This window comes from Delphinapterus leucas, chromosome 15, assembly GCF_059928025.1.
Source record: "Delphinapterus leucas isolate spDelLeu-1000000601 "Yukka" chromosome 15, BTC_Dleu_Yukka2, whole genome shotgun sequence".
In the NCBI taxonomy this organism is placed as follows: domain Eukaryota; kingdom Metazoa; phylum Chordata; class Mammalia; order Artiodactyla; family Monodontidae; genus Delphinapterus; species Delphinapterus leucas.
Window position 1 is genome coordinate 23,548,813 of NC_143143.1, and position 20,651 is coordinate 23,569,463.

A 20,651-nucleotide genomic window follows, 5' to 3' on the forward strand; every position below is an offset into this window, starting at 1 on the left:
TGGAGAGAGAGAGTGCTCTTGTCTCTCTTCCTCTTCTTACAAGGGCACTAATCCCATCATGGGGGCCCCATGACTCCATCTAACCCTAATCACCTCCCAAAGACCCCATGAAAACACCATCACATTGGGTGTTGGGGCTTCAACATGGGAATCTGGGGGGCACACAAACATTCAGTCCATAACAGTGTCTTTGCCTGCTTGCTCTTGTGCCTCAATATCCTCATCCGTGCAATGGGTGAGCAGGAGAGAAGTTGGACAAAATATCCTTGAAAGATACTTGTGTGTTCCAAGATCTTGCCTTTCTGCCCAGCATAAGAGGAAAGTCCTGAGGCTGAGTTTGAGAGTGGGAGCGATGGGGGGTCCTCTCTCTCTCACTAGCTTGTGACCATGGGACCTTTCTCTGAGCTTCAGGTTTCCTCCTGTGGAAAGTGAGGATGATAATGGTGTCCGTCAAACGTTTTGGGGAATCTTCAATGAGGTCATGCAAGTGAAGCACTTAACACATAGAAAGCACTTGAAAAATGGCTTGTTACCTTACTACTTCTGCCACTGTGGTTGATGTTATGATAGAATTGACCAGGAGACACAGTTTTCTGCTGTGACAAAATGCCTTCATAAAGGAGCTTCCAGACATCTAGCCCCATGCCTCAGTCCCACTCTACAGATGTGGAGACTGAGATCCCTTCCAACCCAGCAACTTTGGAGACCTCAGAGTTGGAGTTGGAATGAAGGGTCCCGGAAATCCACTTGGCCCAATCCTTCCACAATACAGCTGTGGAAACTGAGGCCTACAGAGGCCAAATAATCTGGCCAAGGTCATCATCCATCCAGTCCAGCAGAAAGCCCAGTTCAAGCCTGAGTGGATAAATCTGCTAGAGGAAAGTGATTTCAGTGCAGAAGAGAATGTGTGAGTTAAGTGTGTGTGCGTGTGTCAAGCGTGTGTGTGTGTGAGTGTGCGTGTTGATGTGTGACTAGGGAAGCCTTATCTGGGGTCTTGGTGAGCCGTTGGCAGACCATGAAGGTGGGTGTACAACCACAGCCCTCCATACTGAAAGTGGGCCTGGTTCTTCTTCCTCTCCTGCATCCCGAGCCTTTAGGTACAAAACAGAACAGGGTCATTCCATCCTTCATCCCACTGCTCTGGACCTTTCATGAACATGCAAATATACGCAAACAGTGCAACCCAGCCATACCCTTAGATCTGCTTTGGAAACAAACCTTTAGACACTTCTGAAAGACTGGGAAGGATTTAGCCAGACTAGATCCTTTTCCTAAAACCCTTCTCTGAACCTGGCTTTGATCACTTTGGTTACACGGATTAACAAATATTCAGTGATTAAAAGAGGGCCTGGCACCTGGTAAACGCTACATAAATATTTGCTGTTATGATTCTTCAACCATAACCATGAAAAGTTTCCTTTCCGTGGCTCCTGAGCCCAAGAACTTTCCACAGCAAAGGAAATTCTAGCAAAGCGTTTTGATGCTCAGGGTCTGCTTCTGCAGGGCTTCAGGGGTGGGAAGGGAGAATCAGTCAAGTTCCATAGCTTCTTCCTCTCCCCTCCAAGGAACTGGCATTGTGCACTCAGCACCAGGATTATTCCAGGGCCCAGGCTGTTTCTGTTGTAATATCTCATGTTTACTAGAACAGCTACTATAAGCCAGGCACAGGCTTCCCTGTGAAGTAGGCTCTATCATCATGCCCATTTTACAGATGAGGAAACTGAGGCACAAAGAGGTGAGTTTCTAACTGGAGTCATCTAACTCCAGAGTCTAAGCTCTGAGGCTGGAGCACAGAGGCTTGGGCAACTTGGTGTCCCTACTTCCTAGAGTACACCCTTCCCCACCCACCAGTCTGTATCATAGAGTCAGATCCTAGCGTACCCCCGCCTGGACACTCTAACCCATTCCCTACCCCTCCTCTATGGTCACAGAGCCCTCTGCATATTTCTAGAATGTTCCTTAGTATATGAGGACTCATTGCCATGTGTGCTATGCATTCCTCCCTCCAGACTGTGAGCAACTTGAGGGCACAGACCTCAAGCCAAATAAGCACCCAGGAAACACTGAATTATTACTTAATTATGTTGGTCTTAGTTAGCTCAGGCTGCTATCACAAAATACCATAGACTGGGAGGCTTAAACCACAGGAATTTATTTCTCACAGTTCTAAAGCCTGGGAACTCCGAAATTAAGGTGTTGACCAATTCAGTTCCTGATGAGAGCTCTTTTCCTGGCTTGCACATGGCCACAGAAAGGAGAGCTCTGGTCTCTCCTCTTCTCCTAATGGCACTAACCCCATCATGTGGGTCCACCCTTATGACATCATATAACCCTAATTTCCTGAAGGCCCCAGCTCCAAATACCATCACACTGGGGGGTAGGGCTTCAACATATGAACTGGAGGGGGACACACAAACATTCAGTCCATAATGCTGTTAAATTGGGTGTTTAATATATTTGTCTTGCCAAATGAGAAAACCAAGACCAGAAAAAGATGTTTTCTGGAGGCACTGTAGTGCTTAGGAAAATTCAAGTCCATCAGACCTTAATCTCATCCTGACACTGCCACTTGCTAGCTGTGGGAGTGAGTGACTTAACATCTTTGAGCCTCAGTTTCTGCACCTATAACATGGGGATGATACAGATACCCCTCCCAGTTTGGTCTCGACGGTTATATTAACCACGCAATGAATGGCCACTGTTATGAGCAATATAAAAAATCACCCAGTGCTGTCTCCTCTGTATCACGTGACCACAAAAGCAGCCTGGAAGGAGGGAAAGCAAAGCTGAGGCATGAGAGGCCTAGGATCAGCAGTTCTGCACCCCAGAGCCAGGGCTCACAGGGAAGGGCCCACTGAGGGTGGGATGTGTGGACCAGGGAGACAGCAGGCAATGAAGGTGACTGAGACCTCCCAGTGGCCACCTTCCCAGACACTGGGAGACACTTCCGACCCCCTGGGACATCTGGGGCCCAGTAGTGACGGCGGGGCGGGGAGGCCGCCAGTGTGGCCCCCAGAGCCTCCTCCTCCACTCCCAGCTGGCTCTCAAGGCTGATCTGGGCAGGAGGAGGCAGGGTAGTGTGTTTGTGGGCAGCTGGACTGGGGCCAGGGGAGCGAGCAGCCAGATTGTGTGGGAAGGTGACAATTTATTCTTTTAAAAAGAGAGAGATTAAAAAAACAAGTCCTGAACTCCGGTGGCATGTCCTCTTTCCTTAACAAGCTCAGAGCTTCCAAAGGCTTTGACTCCCACCCCAGCTGGGAGACCTTGGGGGCCTTTGGTGCTGCTAATTGAAGTAAAATACCATGTATTTTGGCCTCTTTGTTTCCAGAGCAACAAGCTTTGTGCATCCCTCCCCCACTTCCACCCCTCCCCTCCGTCACCTCCAGCCTCATCCCTCCCTCAAATTCCCAGCCAGGCTGAACCTTTTGCAATTCTCCAAATGCTCCCTTCTCTCTCATGCCTCTGGGCCTTTGCACGTGCTGTGCCCTCCACTTGGAACACTCTTCCTCTGACTCTTCCTCCTCCTTCAGTTCTCAGTGGGGGGTCTCACATCACCCCCTCCAGGAAGCCTCCTGGATCTCCAAATCTGGGTTATGTGCCACTTTTAGGTGCTCCTGTGGCAACACCTTTATTTTCCCCATCCGGAAGGGGACTCACTCTGGTGTCCTGTCTTAATCACCAGTGGACATCCTGAAGGGAGGGTTGGGGTGGCCACCAGTTCAACTAGGGAGAGAAAAGGGGCAAACAAATGACCAGTTTCCAAAATAATTTGAGCGCTGCTCCCTCAAGTTTTTGCCTGCATGACAGAAATCCATATTAATTGCATATTAATGACATTTTATTTCTGTGCTTATTTTTCTTAATGTCAGCCTCCAGAGAGTGTAAGATCCATGAGGTCAGAGGTCACCTCTGTGTAGTGTGCCACAGTATCTCCAGCACATAGCCAACTACCTGAGACCAAGTAGGTGCTCAAATAAGACTTGTTGAATGAATAAGGGGATGAATGAAGAACCAGACCATCAAGATTGAGACAAAAGGAAATGGGCTTAAATGCAGCAGGAATCTCTAAATTAGGTCTGGAGCCACACAGCCTGGCTTCAAAACCCAGCTCTGCCACTTAGTAGCTGTGTGACCTCAGGCAAGTTACTCAACCTTTCTGTGCTTTGGTTTCTTCATCTATAAAGGGGGATGATCGTGGTACCTACCTTGTAGGATGTATGAAGACCAAATGAATTGATATGTACAAAGCACCTGACCCAACACCTGGCTCAGACGGAAGCTCAGTAGGGTTGGCCCTGGTTGTAATGTCACCATCACTACCTGAGTGTCAAGCTATAAAGCTATAGAGATCTCTTCACCAGAGAGACACAAGTTAGCAAAGGCTACTCTGGGTTCCAGGTTGATGAAAGTCCTTTAAGGGACTTCCCTGGTGGTCCAGCGATTAAGACTCCACGCTCCCAATGCAGGGGGCCCGGGTTCGATCTCTGGTTAGGGAACCTAGATCCTGCGTGCTGCAACTAAGACCTAGCACAAACAAATAAATAAATAAATATTTTTTTAAAAAAACAGAAAGAAAAAAGAAAAAAGTCCTAAATCTAATCCTTGTTTCTAAAATCCCAGAGGTAAAGGAGGTAGGGGGTTGCCAGGCAGGGTGGAGTTCATTATCATCCCAGTGCAAGCGAGTGGCTCCTTTTTGCCTCCCAGATCCTCCCAATTAAAAGCCTTTGCCTGCCCAGGTGGAAAAGGGAGTAATTGAGCAGTGACCTGTCACAGCCCCATTTTCTGGTATGTTTCACCCCAGGCATCCATAACCACCACTTGCTCAGTGGAGAAAATCAAAGGGACCAGGAGTGGGGAGAAGGGCGGGAAGGTGGGGGCTGAGATTCTCCATTGCTAACAAGCTCCCTGGTGATGCTGGTATTGCTCCAAACAGCAGTCATTGTGCTAAGTAATCTGGAAAACCAGGGTCAGTCAACTGCCTTCAGTGCTGAGTTAGAAAAGTCCAGGCACGCCATCCTAGAGTCAAGATACAGCAGGTTGGAGGCATCAGGGCACATGGGCGGTGCCCACACCCTTCTCACCACTGTCCCCCAAAAGGGGCAGTTGACCCAAAGAAGCAGCATTTGATTTCCTAGCATGCATTTATTCATTCAAAACTAGTTATTGCACACCTACTATGTGCCAGGCACTGGGGAGAGAGATGATCATGGCAGACCTTGTGCATGGGGAGGCCAGACTGAACAAGAATTCACGGAGATGTGTGAAAGGAGGGATGAGGGGCTCTAGGAGCTCTTAGAGAGGCTCCTACCTCGTCTTCCCTAAAGAAGCCACCACGTGGCTGAGACTCAAAGAAGAAACTCGAATTGGCCGAAGACAGGCCAAGGGAAGTATCTGCAAAGATCTGGACACACTTTGAGAAATGGCAAGAGCTGAAGCAAATCTGGAGCATGTTGTGAGCGACAGGGGATAAGCTGCAGGGGCAGGTGGGAGCCCTGTTCCCGAGGGTGATGGGCACTCCTGGAGGGCTTCGGTGAGATGAGATCAGGGTGTTGGAAGGATCCCTCTGGATTTGGAAGGTGAGATAAGGCAGGAAGAACAGCCAATTGAGGAGGTCTCTGTGAGAGACGACAGGGGGAGGAAGAATGTGGAAGGGAAAGAGACAGAGACAGAAGTGGGGGAGGGGGAGGGAGGGAGGGAGGAAGACAGGAAGGAAAGAAGAAAGGAAGGAATTGGAAAGGTGCTGGGAGATGGAATAAATAAGACTTAAAAATTGATTCGATGTGCATAGAGGGAAAGAGAGGAGGTAAAGATGATTTGGGGCAAATATCCAACAATGCTAGACAATTCTGGTCAGTTCCAGCCAATTCTTGTCAGTTTTGTCTAATCAAAACTGTGTGTGTATGGGACTTCCCGGGTGGTCCAGTGGTTAAGACTCCACGCTTCCACTGCAGGGACACGGGTTCGATCCCTGGTCTGTAACTAAGATCCCGCATGCCATGTGTGTGTGTGTGTGTGTGTGTGTGTGTGTGTGTGTGTGTGTACACTGTGCATTTTTCTGGGGAAAGAAAGCAGTAGCTTTAATCAAGACAGCTATACTATAATATTTGATATCAAATAAATCACAAAGGTAGAGCAAATGTAATGGGGTATCCTAGGTTGGATCTTGGGAACAGAAAAAGAAAAAACTGGCGAAGTGAAATCTGAATAAAGCCTGTAGTTTACTGAAGAGTATGTACCCATATTAATTTCTTAGTTATGACAAATGTACTGTGGGAATGTGGGATGTTAACATCAGGGGAAACTGGATGAAGGTTATTCAGGGACTCTGTATAATATTTTTGCAACTTTTCTGTAAATCTAAATTTATTCGAAAATAAAAAGTTTCGTTTTTTTTAAGTGAAGGAAAAGAAAATGAGATAGAGGACAACGAGGGTGGAAACTTCCAGATCAGACCTTATGGTAAATTAGAGAACAGAAAACGTCTCCACTATAGACATCCAGAAATACAGATAAACTTTACAAACATCCTTTGAAAATTAAGCTGGGCTTCCAAAAAAGTGAGGAGGGTGACCAGGGGCGGGAAACAAAGTTAGAGATGGAAACCAAAGCAGTGGGCACATGCGCGGCAGAGCACTGGGTGCGGTGTCAGCCTCCCTAATACAGAAGCTCGGGCTTCACATCCACACCGGGGAGGGAGTGATGAGACTCGGACCCTCTCACAGAGAGGAGACCCATGAAGAGTCCCACCTTACAGGAAAGGATGCGCCGAGTGGGGAGGGGGCAGTCCTCCCTCTGTCAGAGAGACGATGAAGAAGTTTGTCAGCTTCATCCCAAACTCAGGGAGGAAATGCAAGACTTCCCCTCTGCAGCATCCTTTGGTGAAGTCTGTACCATTAAATTTAAACACAGTGTTCTAGCAATGCCCCGGGGCTTTTAAGCCATGGGTTTATAACAGTTATATATTTTAACTCCAAAATTAGAAAAATAACACAAACTCTACTTCTAATCGGTTGTGTGGCTTAATTTTTGTTAAAGAAACTACAGATAGGCTGAGAAATGTGGACGTTTGCTGTGATGTTTTGTGTTGCTGCCCTGTGGGGTTATTTTACATTTTGGAGTTCTGCCTTCCATCTAGGGCGAGGATTCTATTGACATTTGGGGTTAGAAAACCCTTTGCTGTGGGGCTGTCCTGGTCATTGTAGGATGTTTAGCAGCATTTCTGGCTTCTACCCATTGGATGCTAATAGCACCACCACTTCTACTTTTGACAACCAAGAATGTCTCTAGGCATTGTTTAATGTCCCCTGAGAATCAAAATCACCCCTGGTTGAGAACCAGTGCTCCAGGGTGATCGACTTAGGGGGGCCTGGGATGTGGCACTTTCAGATTTAGAACTGGGACAGTCCTGGGCAAACTGGGGTGGTTACATCCCCTACTTCCATCTCTAATATGAATAGTTAGGGTGCAAAATAATTATAGGATGGGCGAGAGTGGGGAAAGTGGTTTAGCACCAGCAAGTATCATACTCTTGGGCTAACTGTTCCAGCCAACACCTGACAGACGTGGCCACTTTCTCACCAATGAGTGTCCTGGGTTACAAGTGATGGGTGGAAAGCAGATGGAAATGATTTTCTGCTTCTCATCCATGCAAAGGGGGAACTGCTCCAAAACAGACCCCTGGGAATGATTCAGCCGAATCTCTTTGTGTGGAAGGAATGGGCAAAAGTCCCCACAGGGAGCTCAGCAATGCCCAGCATCACAAGGGGTCCTTCAGCCCTCTCAGCATCAAGGCAATGTCCTCCTAGACCAATGCTCTCAACTGAGGAAGGAGGAGACTGAAGTACGGGGAGGGGCAGGGAAGGGCCGAGGTCCTGAGCCCTCTAACTCCATAAGCAAGAGTTCTCTCCCTTTGCCATGTAAGGGAGGGTTAAGAGAGCAAATTCTGAATCAGCTGGCTCCAGTTTGGATACTGGCACACACTGAAAGACGGTTGGCCGGGACTGGTGGGGAGAGGTAGGACAAGGCAGGACTGACCAGCGCAGCTGCCTAGGATGGGGGAAGGGCTGGTTCTGATCAAACAGGAAAGCCCAATGGCTCTCACCAGGGACAGGTAGCCCAGATGGAAGCTGCCTGCTTAGCATAGCTCTATTTTTCTTTAAAAGCTTTATTTATTTATTTAAAGTAAATTCTATCTATTTATTTATTTGGCTGCCTCAGGTCTTAGCTGCGGTATGTGGGATCTTCATTGCGGCATGCGGAATCTTTCGTTGTGGCACGCGGGCTTAGTTGCCCCGCGGCATGTGGGATCTTAGTTCCCCGACCAGGGATCAAACCCTCATCCCCTGCATTGGAAGGCGGATTCTCAACCACTGGACCACCAGGGAAGTCCCAGCATAGCTCTAGTGACTAAAGCAACTGTCCCGTTCCTTCCCCAGAAAAATTCATATAGATGCGTGTGTGTGCACATACATGCATACAAACTTGATTTTGCATTTAATTTCGAGGGATTCACTGGACCCCTGAAGCCCATTAACCTCAGTGATGAAACCCTGAGCTAATCGTTGATAATTATACTATTATGGAGCATCCGTACATGCCATGCCAAGCACTCGGTGACTTTATTTGACCCAATCAGTTGGCCTAGCAACCTGATGAAGTCGGGGCTAACACATGATTAACCATGCTCAGCCCTATTGGTTTCCCATGATGAAGTATCATGTGGATTTTAAAATCAAAGACTTTGGTGTCAGGAGGCCTGGGTTCAAATCCCTACTCTGCCTACTACCAGCAGGATGATCTTGGGCAAGTCACTTAACCTGTCTAAGTCTCAGTTTCCCTCTACGTGCTTGACACATCATAAATGCTCAGTAAAGGTGGTCCACTACTTCCTTATTCATGAGCCCAGCCAGCTATTACAGAGGCTTTGAAGGCAAGATTTCACACCCCTGGGCATCACAAAAGGGACCCCAAAGATCTTCCAGTCGGACAGCTGAGAAGGGAAGGAATGTGCCAGCATCACATGGCATGTCAGGTGCAGAGCTGGAGCTGGGACCCGGGCTTCTGGATCCCAGTCTAACAAGTTCACCACTGCCCGGTGCCTGCTCTCACAGATGAGCCACCCAACTGAGTTCCAGGCAGGTTCTCAGCATGCCTTTCTCCCCCAGTCAGTCATCTTCAATCGTGGTTTCCAAAAAAAGTATATGCTAACGGGCCTCCAGAGGGGCTGAGACTTTGGAGAACTTTAGTGTCTCAAACATGGGGTTTTTGTTTGTCCCTTTTCAGAATTAAGAACACGTCCTGAACCCCAGTAGCTCCACGGGCTAAAGATATAAGTAGTCTTGACTACAGTAGGGAAATATATACCTTGGCCAGACAGCCCAGAAGTGCAGATTGAAATAAGATGCCATTTTTTTGCCTATAAAATTTGCAAAGATTGCCATTAAAGTGGTAACACTCAGCACAGGCAAGGGCGCTGTGAGATGGGCACTCTCAGACATCACCGTGGGAGTATAAATTGCTTTCAGGAGGCAATTTAGCAAATTGTATCAAAGCCTTAAAAATCTATCCCCAGAAACTCATCAGAAATGCTGCAAAAGCTTTATGCGCAAGGCTTTTCATCTCGGGATTATTTCTAATTGTTTTTTAAAAAGAGAAAACGATCTGATTATCCCAAAATTGGGGAATGATTAAATAAACTCTAGGGGGGCCACTAGGGAATATTAAAGAGCTATGTGAAACAATGTTTACAAAAATGTATAATGACATGAGGGGAAATGCTTATACTCTTAATTTCTAGAAATCAGAATACTGACAGGGGTGTATGGTCAATAAAATCACAATTGCATTTTTAAAAAAATCTTTGCATTCAACATGACAAGAAGAAAAACACTCTAATGTAGTAACGTTTTCCAAGGATTCTATAATGAGCACATATTACTTTTATTATTTTGTAAACTTTAGGTATGCGTTAACCATAAGGCGACACTTTTTACCCTCGTTCTTAAAAAGATGTCATAAGCTGTAGCATCAACGTTTGCACGGCCGATCATCTTCCCAATCCGTATTCTCTCTGCCCCCAGCCATGCCAGAGCTGCCCCAGGCTTCCCTGTGCCCACTGTTCTGGATGGAGTTCAAGGGCCACTGCTATAGATTTTTCCCTCTCAATAAGACCTGGGCTGAGGCTGACTTCTACTGCTCTGAGTTCTCCATCGGCAGGAAGTCCGCCAAACTGGCCTCCATCCACAGGTGAGTAGACTCCTCTGTCCTCTGTAGCCCAACCAAACGCCCCCTCTGGAAAGGGGTGTGAAGAATGCTGTGTCCCACTGGCGTTTCTCTTTGGTAATTGCAGCTTTTATTCAGCCCAATTTCTCATTGAAACTGGCCTTGGCAGTAGAGGACAAAGCATTTAGCAAGGGTAGCAAACAGCAGGCTGGAAGGTCCATTTTTATAAGTGCCGATCTTGTGCTGTGCCCTGTTCTGTATCACAGGGGGTTTGACCCTATGATATAACTCACATAATATGTATGTAAAGAACATAACGTAAGACATAATAACTGATATTTATTTGCTAAGAGTTTATAAGCATCAAGTTCCCTCAAACCATACTAGGTAAGTATCCTCATTTCACAGATACGGAACCTGAGGCTCCAAGAAGGCAACTTGCTATAAAGTGGTGGAGCTGGGATTTGAACCTGAGCAGTTGGGTTCCATAGCCCACCCACCAAGGCCTCCTTCAGTGTTCCTCCATGCCTCCTAAGCCCCAGCCATGCTCACCATCTCGAAGTTCTCCAAAGTGGTCCAGCCCATTTACGCCTGCATACTTTGCACATTCTGTTCCCTCCACTGGGAATTCCCATCCCTATCTTCTCCTCCAGGGAGACACTTCCTTAACCTTCCAGACTCAGTTCTGCCATCTTTCCACCGAAGTCACCCCTGACTCGATGGCACCTGACTGCACTCACCACCCACCTCTCAGGAGCACTTTCTTCATCACTTTAGTGACTTCTTTTCACATCTGTCTTCCTTGCTGATTCGTGGGTTCTTTGAAGCCAGGTGTGATGTGTTCCATTGCCACTAAACTACAAATTTACAATCTTACCTCATTTTTCAAGAATCTCAGAGACTTGAAATTACAATGACGGTTGGTTCTTTATGCTTTACAGTCACTGAGTTTTGTTAAGAGTGGGGAAGGGGTCCTCAATCTTAGTTTCCAGAGAAGTCTTGAATCCTTGCATCAACTCATCCAGCAGATTTATTGGGCACCTACTGCATCCTTGGTGGTGCTGAAGAATATAGTGAGGTAGTCAGGGTCTGACCAGGAAAACAGGAAGCACTACAAACATTTAACACAGAGAGACTTTCATACATACACAAGTGATGGACTCTGAGAACTTAAAGAAGCAGTAGTGTATCCAGAGATCCACACTAGCAGGAAGCCAACTCCACCCCTAACTGGAGGGCGGGCCAGTCCTATGGGAGCTAGAGTCACAGAAGGCAGGCAGCCCCTGCCAGCACCTCCCCAGGCAGAGAGGGAAAGAAATACCCTGGCTTCTCTCTCCCTCCCATCCTTCCCATCAGTGCCTCCCATCACATGGAGGGCAGCTGACATGGAAGCCTGGGAAAGGCAATCTTCGGGGGTCAAATCCCCTGTGATACAGAGCACAGCACATGTCTGGCATTTATAAAGATGGATAAAATAAGTTCTCAAAAATAACCAGCCTATAGAGGAAAATGAAATATATGTAATAAACAGTAAATTTAAAAGTGATTCCAAATGAAGATTTCCCTTTGGCCAGTCCGCAGGAAGGACGGCTCAGCCTGCCTCATGGTGCTTGTAATCTATCCCTTGGTTTAATAGGCATTAGAAAGGATTCCAGGCAAATTCAGGGGTTTTCCAACAGCCCCTGACCCAGATCCTGTTCCTTTCTGCCTAAACTTACCTCCTTCCTCTTTTCTCAAGTCCTGACATCCCTCTTTTTCTCTCTTATACTAACGTTTCCCAAATGTTATACCAGCATTTCCTCTCTTATACAGGGAGTTTTCCACTTTGGTATATAATACTTTCCCAAAGACATGTAGAAAAGTTGAATTTGCACAACGCATTCATCTGTTATAAGTTCAGTTCCCATAAAGCCAGACGATATTATAAAATCTCTAATTACATCTTGTCTTTGAGACACAATCCAACTTTCTAATTCTGGCATTTTTTCATGCTTTGTAAGTGTGTTCCTTTCCTTCGTAATTAAGCACGCTATCAACTTATGTTCATGGAGCAATTGATTAAAGGTTAAGGTTTTCGTACTTTCAGCTTACCTAATAATTTCCATCTTTGCTTCAAGTGACATTTGAATTGAATTAAGTTCATTTGATCTCTGCTTACTACTTGCAGTAGCACCTTGGGCCTTTCTATGTCCCAGTTATTTTGAACAGATATGGGGAAAATGCAATAAAATATTGAAATAGTTTCCTGAGCAGGTGCCGCCGAACAAAGACGGCACTAGTGCTAACAGGGCTGGGCAGCCACTCCCCCAGATGACCGCTCACCATGCATGTTCAGCAGTTGCTGTAGGACACCCCAAATTGCGCATGAGAGGGGCACTTGGGGATGCCAGTGCCTCACTGGGTAGGACCAATGGCAAAGACCCATTGGACTGGAGAGCACTTTGTCCCCAGAAATCTACCACTCTGATATTAGACAGAACACACTGTCTTGGAACATCGGCACTGAATAGAGCCTGGTGATGGTGTGAGATAAGATGTCAAATAGAAAAAAGGCGTCGTGTGGGTCTGTGTTGGTCTCTCTCTTTGGGGAGACCAGCCCATCAGAAATAGAAAACTAAACCAACCAGCCTGCCCTGGGGAGCATGGCAACTTTGTGCTACAGGTGGGCAAGAATTGGATAGAGGGTGCTCACGGAAGGTTTCCTGGAAGAACTAGTCCCGGATCAAGGCTTGGGAAGCTTAGGGAATGGGGGCAGCAGATGTTCTAAAGGAAGAAACCTGTGCAATGTTATGTGCATTGATTGAGGGCATTAGAGTCAGTCAGCCCTGAGCTAGTCCCCACTCCACCACTTCCCACCTGGGCGACCTCGCCCAAGTCCCATAAACTCTCTGAGCCAGAGTCCTCAGCTGGGAAATAGAAGTAGTCACACTGACTTTAAGGTTGAGGGGCTTTAGAGGAGATAAAAATGGATCTGAAGTTCTTACACAAGTGCTCGGGTAACTCAATGCTCCGTGGTGGGAGCTGTTATTATTTTTATTAATTATAATTATGAGTGTCTCGTAAGAGGTCAGTGCTTACTTAGCGTACGCACGTCAGTGCTTACTTAGCGTATGCACGTCAGATCATCTTTCGGAGGGCAAGTAAGCCTTTACTCACCCGCCCTGTTTCCTTTCCATTGCCTCTAATAATATCTGTCTTCGTCCATTTAGGCTGCTATAACAAAAATATCACAGACTGGGCGGCTGATAGACAATAGAAATCCATTTCTCACCGTTCTAGAGGCTGGAGTCCAAGATCAGGCTCCGTCATGGTCAGGTTCTGGTGAGGGCTCGCTCCCTGGCTTACAGATGGTCATCTTCGTGCTGTGTCCTCACATGGCAGAAGCGGCAAGGGATCTCTCTGGGGCCTCTTTTATAAGGGCGTTAGTCCCATTCACAGGACTCCACTTTCATGAACTAATCACCCCCAAGGGCCCCCACCTCCTAACACCATCACATTAGGGGTTAGGATTTCGACATATGAATTGTGGGGGCAGGGAACTAACATTCAGTTCATAACAATATTTGTTTAGCAATGCCCAGCATGTGACTGCCTAGAGCACTGCGTTGAGAAGGATTCTGAGAGCCAGAATTCTGAGTGTTTCTGGGATGGATTAAGAATGTCTTCCACAAACACAAAATTAAGGAGAGTAGCTATGTGTGCTTTGACTTGCCACCAGCGTCTCAAGCAAAAGGAAATCTATTGGTGGGTGTTCTAGACAAGGTGGCAGCCTGTAGAGAGCGGTCATTTAGAACAGCAGTCTCCAACCTTTTTGGCACCAGGGACCAGTTTCGTGGAAGACAATTTTTCCGCGGACCAGGGCGGGGGTTGCGGGGGTGATGGTTGGGGCGGTAATGCGGGCGATGGGAAGCGGCAGATGAAGCTTTGCTCGCTGGCCCGCCGCTCACCTCCTGCTGTGCGGCCCGGTTCCTAACAGGCAGTGGACTGCTACTAGTCCACGGCCCGGGGGTTGGAGACCCCAGATTTAGAAGACGCCAATGGGAGCAGATATACACCGTTGTAACGTAAAGGGTACCTCAACATAGTCCTGTTTTTTGTTTTGTTTTTTTTGCGGTACGCGGGCCTCTCACTGTTGTGGCCTCTCCCGTTGAGGAGCACAGGCTCCGGACGCGCAGGCTCAGAGGCCATGGCTCACGGGCCCAGGCGCTCTGCGGCATGTGGGATCTTCCCGGACCGGGGCACGAACCCGCGTCCCCTGCATCAGCAGGCGGACTCTCAACCACTGCGCCACCAGGGAAGCCCCATAGTCCTGTTTTGAAGTGAGTTATTGGTTAGGTGTTTGTTAAGTCTGGGGCTGATTATTATTACTACGTAATGACTTCTTCAACACACCAATGTTCACCTTTTAGTGTCATGTGGAAGCCAAAAATGTGGAATCCCTTGTCCAGTGGGATCTGTCCCTCTGGGTCTGTGAGCTGCTTGAGTGAACTGTGCCTGTTAGTTGTTCGTTTTCTGTCACATCCCTTGCCCACCCTTCTCATCTCTGCAAATGACATTCCCCAGGTTCATGGATATTGGGGCACTAGGTGAGTGGTTACCTTGGCCCCCCCTCCAGGGCCTCCAATGCAGCAGCTCCAAGTATCATGTCCACACACAGCTACAACCCCAGGAAGGGAGGCAGTGGTGGAAACTGGGACCTTTTCCACACACCACTCTCCATTTATAGGGGAGGAGAATGTTTCCAAGACGTCCTCTACCAATTCCCCCATACATCTAATTGGCTGAACTTGGTCAGATGGCCAATGTTAGCTGCAAAGGAGGCTGAGAAAGTGAAATCTGGCCTTCCTAAATTTGGTTGTAGGCAACGGGCAAAAGGATTAGGAATGACCGTGAGGCAGGGAACCTGTAGCATCTGCCACTGTGCCTGCTTGAGGTGAGGGTGAAATGAGTTCATGTATATAAAACATTTGGCATGGTACCTGGCATGAAATCAGTGCTCAAGAAACATTTTAATGACCTGAAGAAAAAAATCGCTGTGTTCCTATCTATCTATCTATCTATCCATTCATCCATCCCTATTTCTCTGTTGTTTTTGGCAGCAGACTGCCTCCAGGGTCCTCCATCAATTTCTTTTGTTGGGTGAATTACTTTATAAGCTCTTTAAAATAGGAGGTGAGAATCCCCCAAGAAGACACCAATGCCTTCTGCTATGGTTTGAATGTTTGTGTGCCCCCCAAGATTCATATGTTGAAATCCTAATGCCCAATGTGATGGTATTAGGAGATGGGGCCTTGGGGAAATGCTTAAGTTCTGAGGGTGAAGCCCTGATGAATAAGGTTAGTGCCCTTATAAAAGAGGCCCCACAGAGCTCCCCTGCCCCCTTCTGCCATATGGGGGCACAGCAAGAAGTCTGCACCCAGAAGGGGCCCTCACCTGACCATGCTGGCACCCTGATTTTTCATTTCCCAGCCTCCAGAACTGTGAGAAATAAATTCCTGTAGTTCATAAGCCACCCAGTATGTGGTATTCTATTGTAGCAGCCTGAATGGCCTAAGATACCTGCTGAAGAGGGTGGACTGATAATTGCAGGATTTGGTTTTGCTGAGTCGTCTATGCAGGTTCAGGCCTCAAGCTGAATTTTCCAGCAAAACAAAAGATTTTGAAGATGTTCTGTGAGAAAGGATTAGGAGAGAGGAGGCTATGTAAGGACTGGCGCCGTAAGGAGGGCTTTTGAGAAAGACCAAAAACATCCAGTGGAGATGTTCGTTATTTGATGTGTACAATGCAAAGTCAGCTCCTTTCTTTGTGTCTTCAATATAATCCACCTTGTTTGCTAGTGTTTTTACATTTCTAGGATGAGTAACAGTGTGTGCTGAGTCCTGCTTTGGACCAAATCCAGAGATGCCCCTGAGAGGACAACACCTATGGGTGCCTTAGTTAAAAAAGGAAAAAGAGAAAGCAGGACCACATCACATCCTCTATTTACTTTGGTCTGGGAGGGCTAACAAAGACTTCTGTCCATTTTCAACTCAATCCTATGGCAAGAGGCGATGAGTAACAGGCTACCGGGTTTCTTACCTTCGCAGCTGGGAGGAGAATGTCTTTGTGTATGACCTCGTGAACAGCTGTGTTCCTGGGATACCAGCTGACATCTGGACAGGGCTTCACGATCACAGGCAGGTGAGGAAGTGCTGACCTTTTGGAAGTTCCAGCCAAGATTCCATTTTGATTTAATCAACCTTTCACATGGAACCTGGGTGCCAGGTCACTGCTATGTGCCCAGCACACAGAGAGATCAGACATGATGATGCCCCAGTTAGAATATGATAATCGTTTTGAAAGAGGGTATTATGGGAACATATTGGATGGCCAGGGACGGCCTCTGTTTAGGTTTGGGTTCTCCAAAAAGCAGACACAAAAACGTGATTGGATGGGTAAGAGGCTTTTGAGGGAAAACACTGGCGAAGGAAAAAAGACGGGAGGGTTGAAGAGGCAGAGAAGACCTTCAGGCCATGATGTGGGTCTGAGCCCTGTGAAAGAAGAGGCAGAGGGAACGACTGAGTGGGGAGAGCCTTAGATCACAGCTCACCCTGGAAAGTCTTAGCTAAGCCAGTGGGGTGTCCCCAGGCAAAGGATGCCCATTCCAGGAGTCCCACCTTGGGCAGGAGGAAGCCAGCACTAATACCCCTGACATGCTAAGTCACTAACTGGGAACAGCATGGAGGAAGCACAGTCTCACTGTGAATACAGTCCTGGGTCCAAGGGGCTTTCAGTCAGCCATGCTCCCTCAGCTGGTCCTAAGCTAACGTCTAGTGGATAAATAGGAATCAGCCAGAGGAAGAGCATTCCAGGTAGAGGGCACAGCATGGGCAAAGGTCCTGAGGTGGGAGACATCACGGCACACTCAAGGACATTAAAGACTAGTGTGTCTGGGATGCAGAGTGGCGCAGGGGTGAGTGGAATAACGGTGGAGAATAAGGCCAAAGAGGCTGGCTTGGGCCAGATCTCATACCTGGCAATATCACGGCACACTCCACCTGGAGATTTGGTCTCCACACTTTCCATGGACAAGTTGTATCCTGAGCATCTCTCCTGCATGTATGCCTCCAGCCCTGCCTCAGATAGGGTTCCAGTTCCAGCTCCTGTTCTGCCACTTACTGAATGGTAGGTTACTGGGACTTTTGTGTGTGTGTGTGTGTGTGTGTCTCTGAGCTTCAGTTTCCTCAGCTATAAAATGGGATGACAGTAATTAATAGTGCCTGGTTGTAAAAAGTAAATGGGCCAAGGTATGTAAAGGACTTAGCCTGTGCTCGGCACACTGTGAGAGCTCATTAAGGGTGGTTGAAGTTGCTGTCAAAGTAGCAGAAGTGGGACTTCCCTGGTGGTCCAGTGGCTAAGACTCCGCGCTCCCAATGCAGGGGGCCTGGGTTTCGATCCCTGGTCAGGGAACTAGATCCCGCATGTATGCTGCAACTAAAAGCCTGCATGCCGCAGCTAAAAGATTCTGCATGCCACAACTAAAGATCCTGCATGCCGCAATGAAGATCCTGCCTGCCATAACTAAGACCTGGTGCAGCCAAATAAACAAATATTTAAAAAAAAAAGAAGTAGCAGAAGTATCAATAGTGGCCAAACTCAGTATAGATATTTTAAAAAATCAATAGAATTCATCTGGCAAAAACTTGTATAGAAGTTGTAACATTAAAAAACCAAAATGTCCCATTATAATAGTAACTTTAAAATTGGCTTATGAATATACTTAGAGTTAAGGAACTTGTATAACAAGACCTAAGAATAATAATAACAAATGATACAGTAAAATGACTTGTTTTGTTTGTTTGTTTGTTGTTTGCGGTACGCGGGCCTCTCACTACTGTGGCCTCCACTGCCACGGAGCACAGGCTCCGGACGCGCAGGCTCAGCGGCCATGGCCCACGGGTCCAGCCGCTCTGCGGCATGTGGGATCTTCCCGGACCGGGGCACGAACCCGTGTCCCCTGCATCGGCAGGTGGACTCTCAACCACTGCGCCACCAGGGAAGCCCAGGACTTCTTTTTATAGTTTTCAATCCTAGGCACCGAATGCCAGGCACTAGCTAAGTCTCTTAATGCTTTTAATTCATTCACTTCTCTCAATAATTCTCTGAGGGAAATATTAGCTCTATTTTATAGTTGTGGAAACTGAGGCTCAGAGAAGTTAAGTAACTTGTCCAGATTGCAGAGCTAGGAAGTGGATGGAGCTGGAGTCCCAGGCTCTAGTCTCTCCCAGAAGGAGCATGCAGTTTCCATTATATGACATGGCCTCCAAAATCATCAGTGCTTTGGGAGACACTTCTCTAAAAACTTGAATAAATGGAGAAATGACTTTTGTTCCAGGACATTGCAAAGAAGTAGTTCTTTCCATAGTTAATTTGCACATTTATTGCAACACCTGTCAAATTCCCAGCAAGACTTTTCTTGTAATTGGACAGACTAGTTCCACAGCAGGCAAAAAAAATACACACTATTTGGACAGAAAGAAAAGAGATGAAGGGTGACTCCCACCCACTGGTAAAAAACATTTTCTTTTTAATATGGTAGTTAGGGTCTTGAGTACTGGAGTCAGATAGACCCGGGTTTGAATCCTAGCACTAATGCTTTATTAACTGTGTGAATTTGGGTAGACTAATCTGAGTCTCAGTTTTCTCGTCTGTAAAATGGAGATGACAACGCCTGCTTTGCAGGATGGTGAGGATAAAATGAGTAAAGCACACCTGGCATGGTACATAATAAGCCCTCAACAAACGGCAGCTTGTAATGTTACCAGCCGGAGCCAGAACCACACTCAAGTTTGGCTGCTCATTGCTCAAAAGACAATGTTCAAGAGACAGGGTTGGTAGAACAAGAAAGATGCTTTATTCCAGAAGCCGGCAACCTGGGGAGATGACGGACTCGCATCCCCCAAACCATCTCCCGGTTGCTGGTTAGGAGACAAAGGTTTTAAAGGGGAGTTTCAGGGGTGCACAGGCAGGGGGGCTACGAGCAGAACAGCACAGCCAGCTCCGACAGTCACCTCGAAACTGGTCATGCGGTGGTTGGATCAGCATCATCTTGATTGTTTTAGGCATAATCTTCAACTCCAGGGTCAGTTTGTTCTCACAGTGCCAGTTCTTGGCACTGAGCTAGCCATAGATTCAGTACTGCTCAAGGTGGAGCAGCTTATGTCACGGCTGGTCAGGCAGTTAGCTTTTTCCTTCTGGCGGCAGTCATAATATCTGCAAAACTACTCAGGAATGTGCATAGGACACTGTGATCTATATCTTTCAGGAAGGAACTAAAGATTCTGTGACTCTATTGTCCTAATCTTTAACTGTTTGAGCCTGCCTTTTTGTGACTCAGGGAAGGTCTGGGAGACTATAGCTTTTCTGCAAACAAGAGGCAGGGAACATGGAGGGGCTTTTGCACCTGGGAGGGCCCTGTAGGGTCCTGCTCAGTTTCAGTAATGGTGGTTAATAATAGTATATCAGATAAAAGTGAGGGCTTCTGCACTGTTAGATATGGAGGTATTAGAATGTTGCCCCAAGCTGGAGCTGGCTCAAATGCCTGACCTTTCTCTCCTTGGCTTGCTTCCTTTCCTCTGGGTGCAACCCCCCCAGGAAGGGCAGTTTGAATGGACAGACGGCTCATCCTATGACTATAGCTACTGGGATGGGAGCCAGCCGGACGATGGCATCCACGCGGACCCAGAAGAGGAGGATTGCGTGCAAATATGGTACCGACCCACCAGCGGTGGGTGCCCTCGAGACCAGGGCTCTTGCAGGGGTGCTGGGGAGGTGCCAGGGGTAGCCAGGAAACTGTGAATTATTCAACACCTTGGAGAGTGACCAGAGGTCACTGGGTGGGGGGGGTGTTAGGGGCGTGGCAGTTCCCTATGGTGGATGCATTTTTTGTTTGTTTTTTTCTTGTTTTTCTCTTTTTTTTTAGCTTTTTTTTTTACATCTTTATTAGAGTATAATTGCTTTACAATGGTGTGTTAGTTTCTGCTTTATAACAAAGTGAATCAGTTATACATATACATATGTTCCCATATCTCTTCCCTCTTGCGTCTCCCTCCCTCCCACCCTCCCTATCCCACCCCTCCAGGCGGTCACAAAGCACCGAGCTGATATCCCTGTGCTATGCGGCTGCTTCCCACTAGCTATCTACCTTACGCTTGGTAGTGTATATATGTCCATGCCTCTCTCTCGCTTTGTCACAGCTTACCCTTCCCCCTCCCCATATCCTCAAGTCCATTCTTTAGTAGGTCTGTGTCTTTATTCCTGTCTTACCCCTAGGTTCTTCATGACATTTTTTTTCCTTAAATTCCATATATATGTGTTAGCATACGGTATTTGTCTTTTTCTTTCTGACTTACTTCACTCTGTATGACAGACTCTAGGTGTGTCCACCTCAT

The 20,651-nt window shown here is 47.2% G+C and overlaps 1 protein-coding gene across 1 annotated transcript in view; it reads left to right on the forward strand.

The window, feature by feature from the left end:
• CLEC19A (C-type lectin domain containing 19A) overlaps positions 1-20,651 on the forward strand; it is a 72,312-nt gene that overhangs the window by 44,731 nt on the left and 6,930 nt on the right. The window contains 4 exon segments of the mRNA XM_089896085.1: positions 10,080-10,245; positions 15,391-15,393; positions 16,221-16,401; positions 19,855-19,987. Coding sequence (XP_089752211.1) covers positions 10,080-10,245; positions 15,391-15,393; positions 16,221-16,401; positions 19,855-19,987 — 483 coding nt within the window.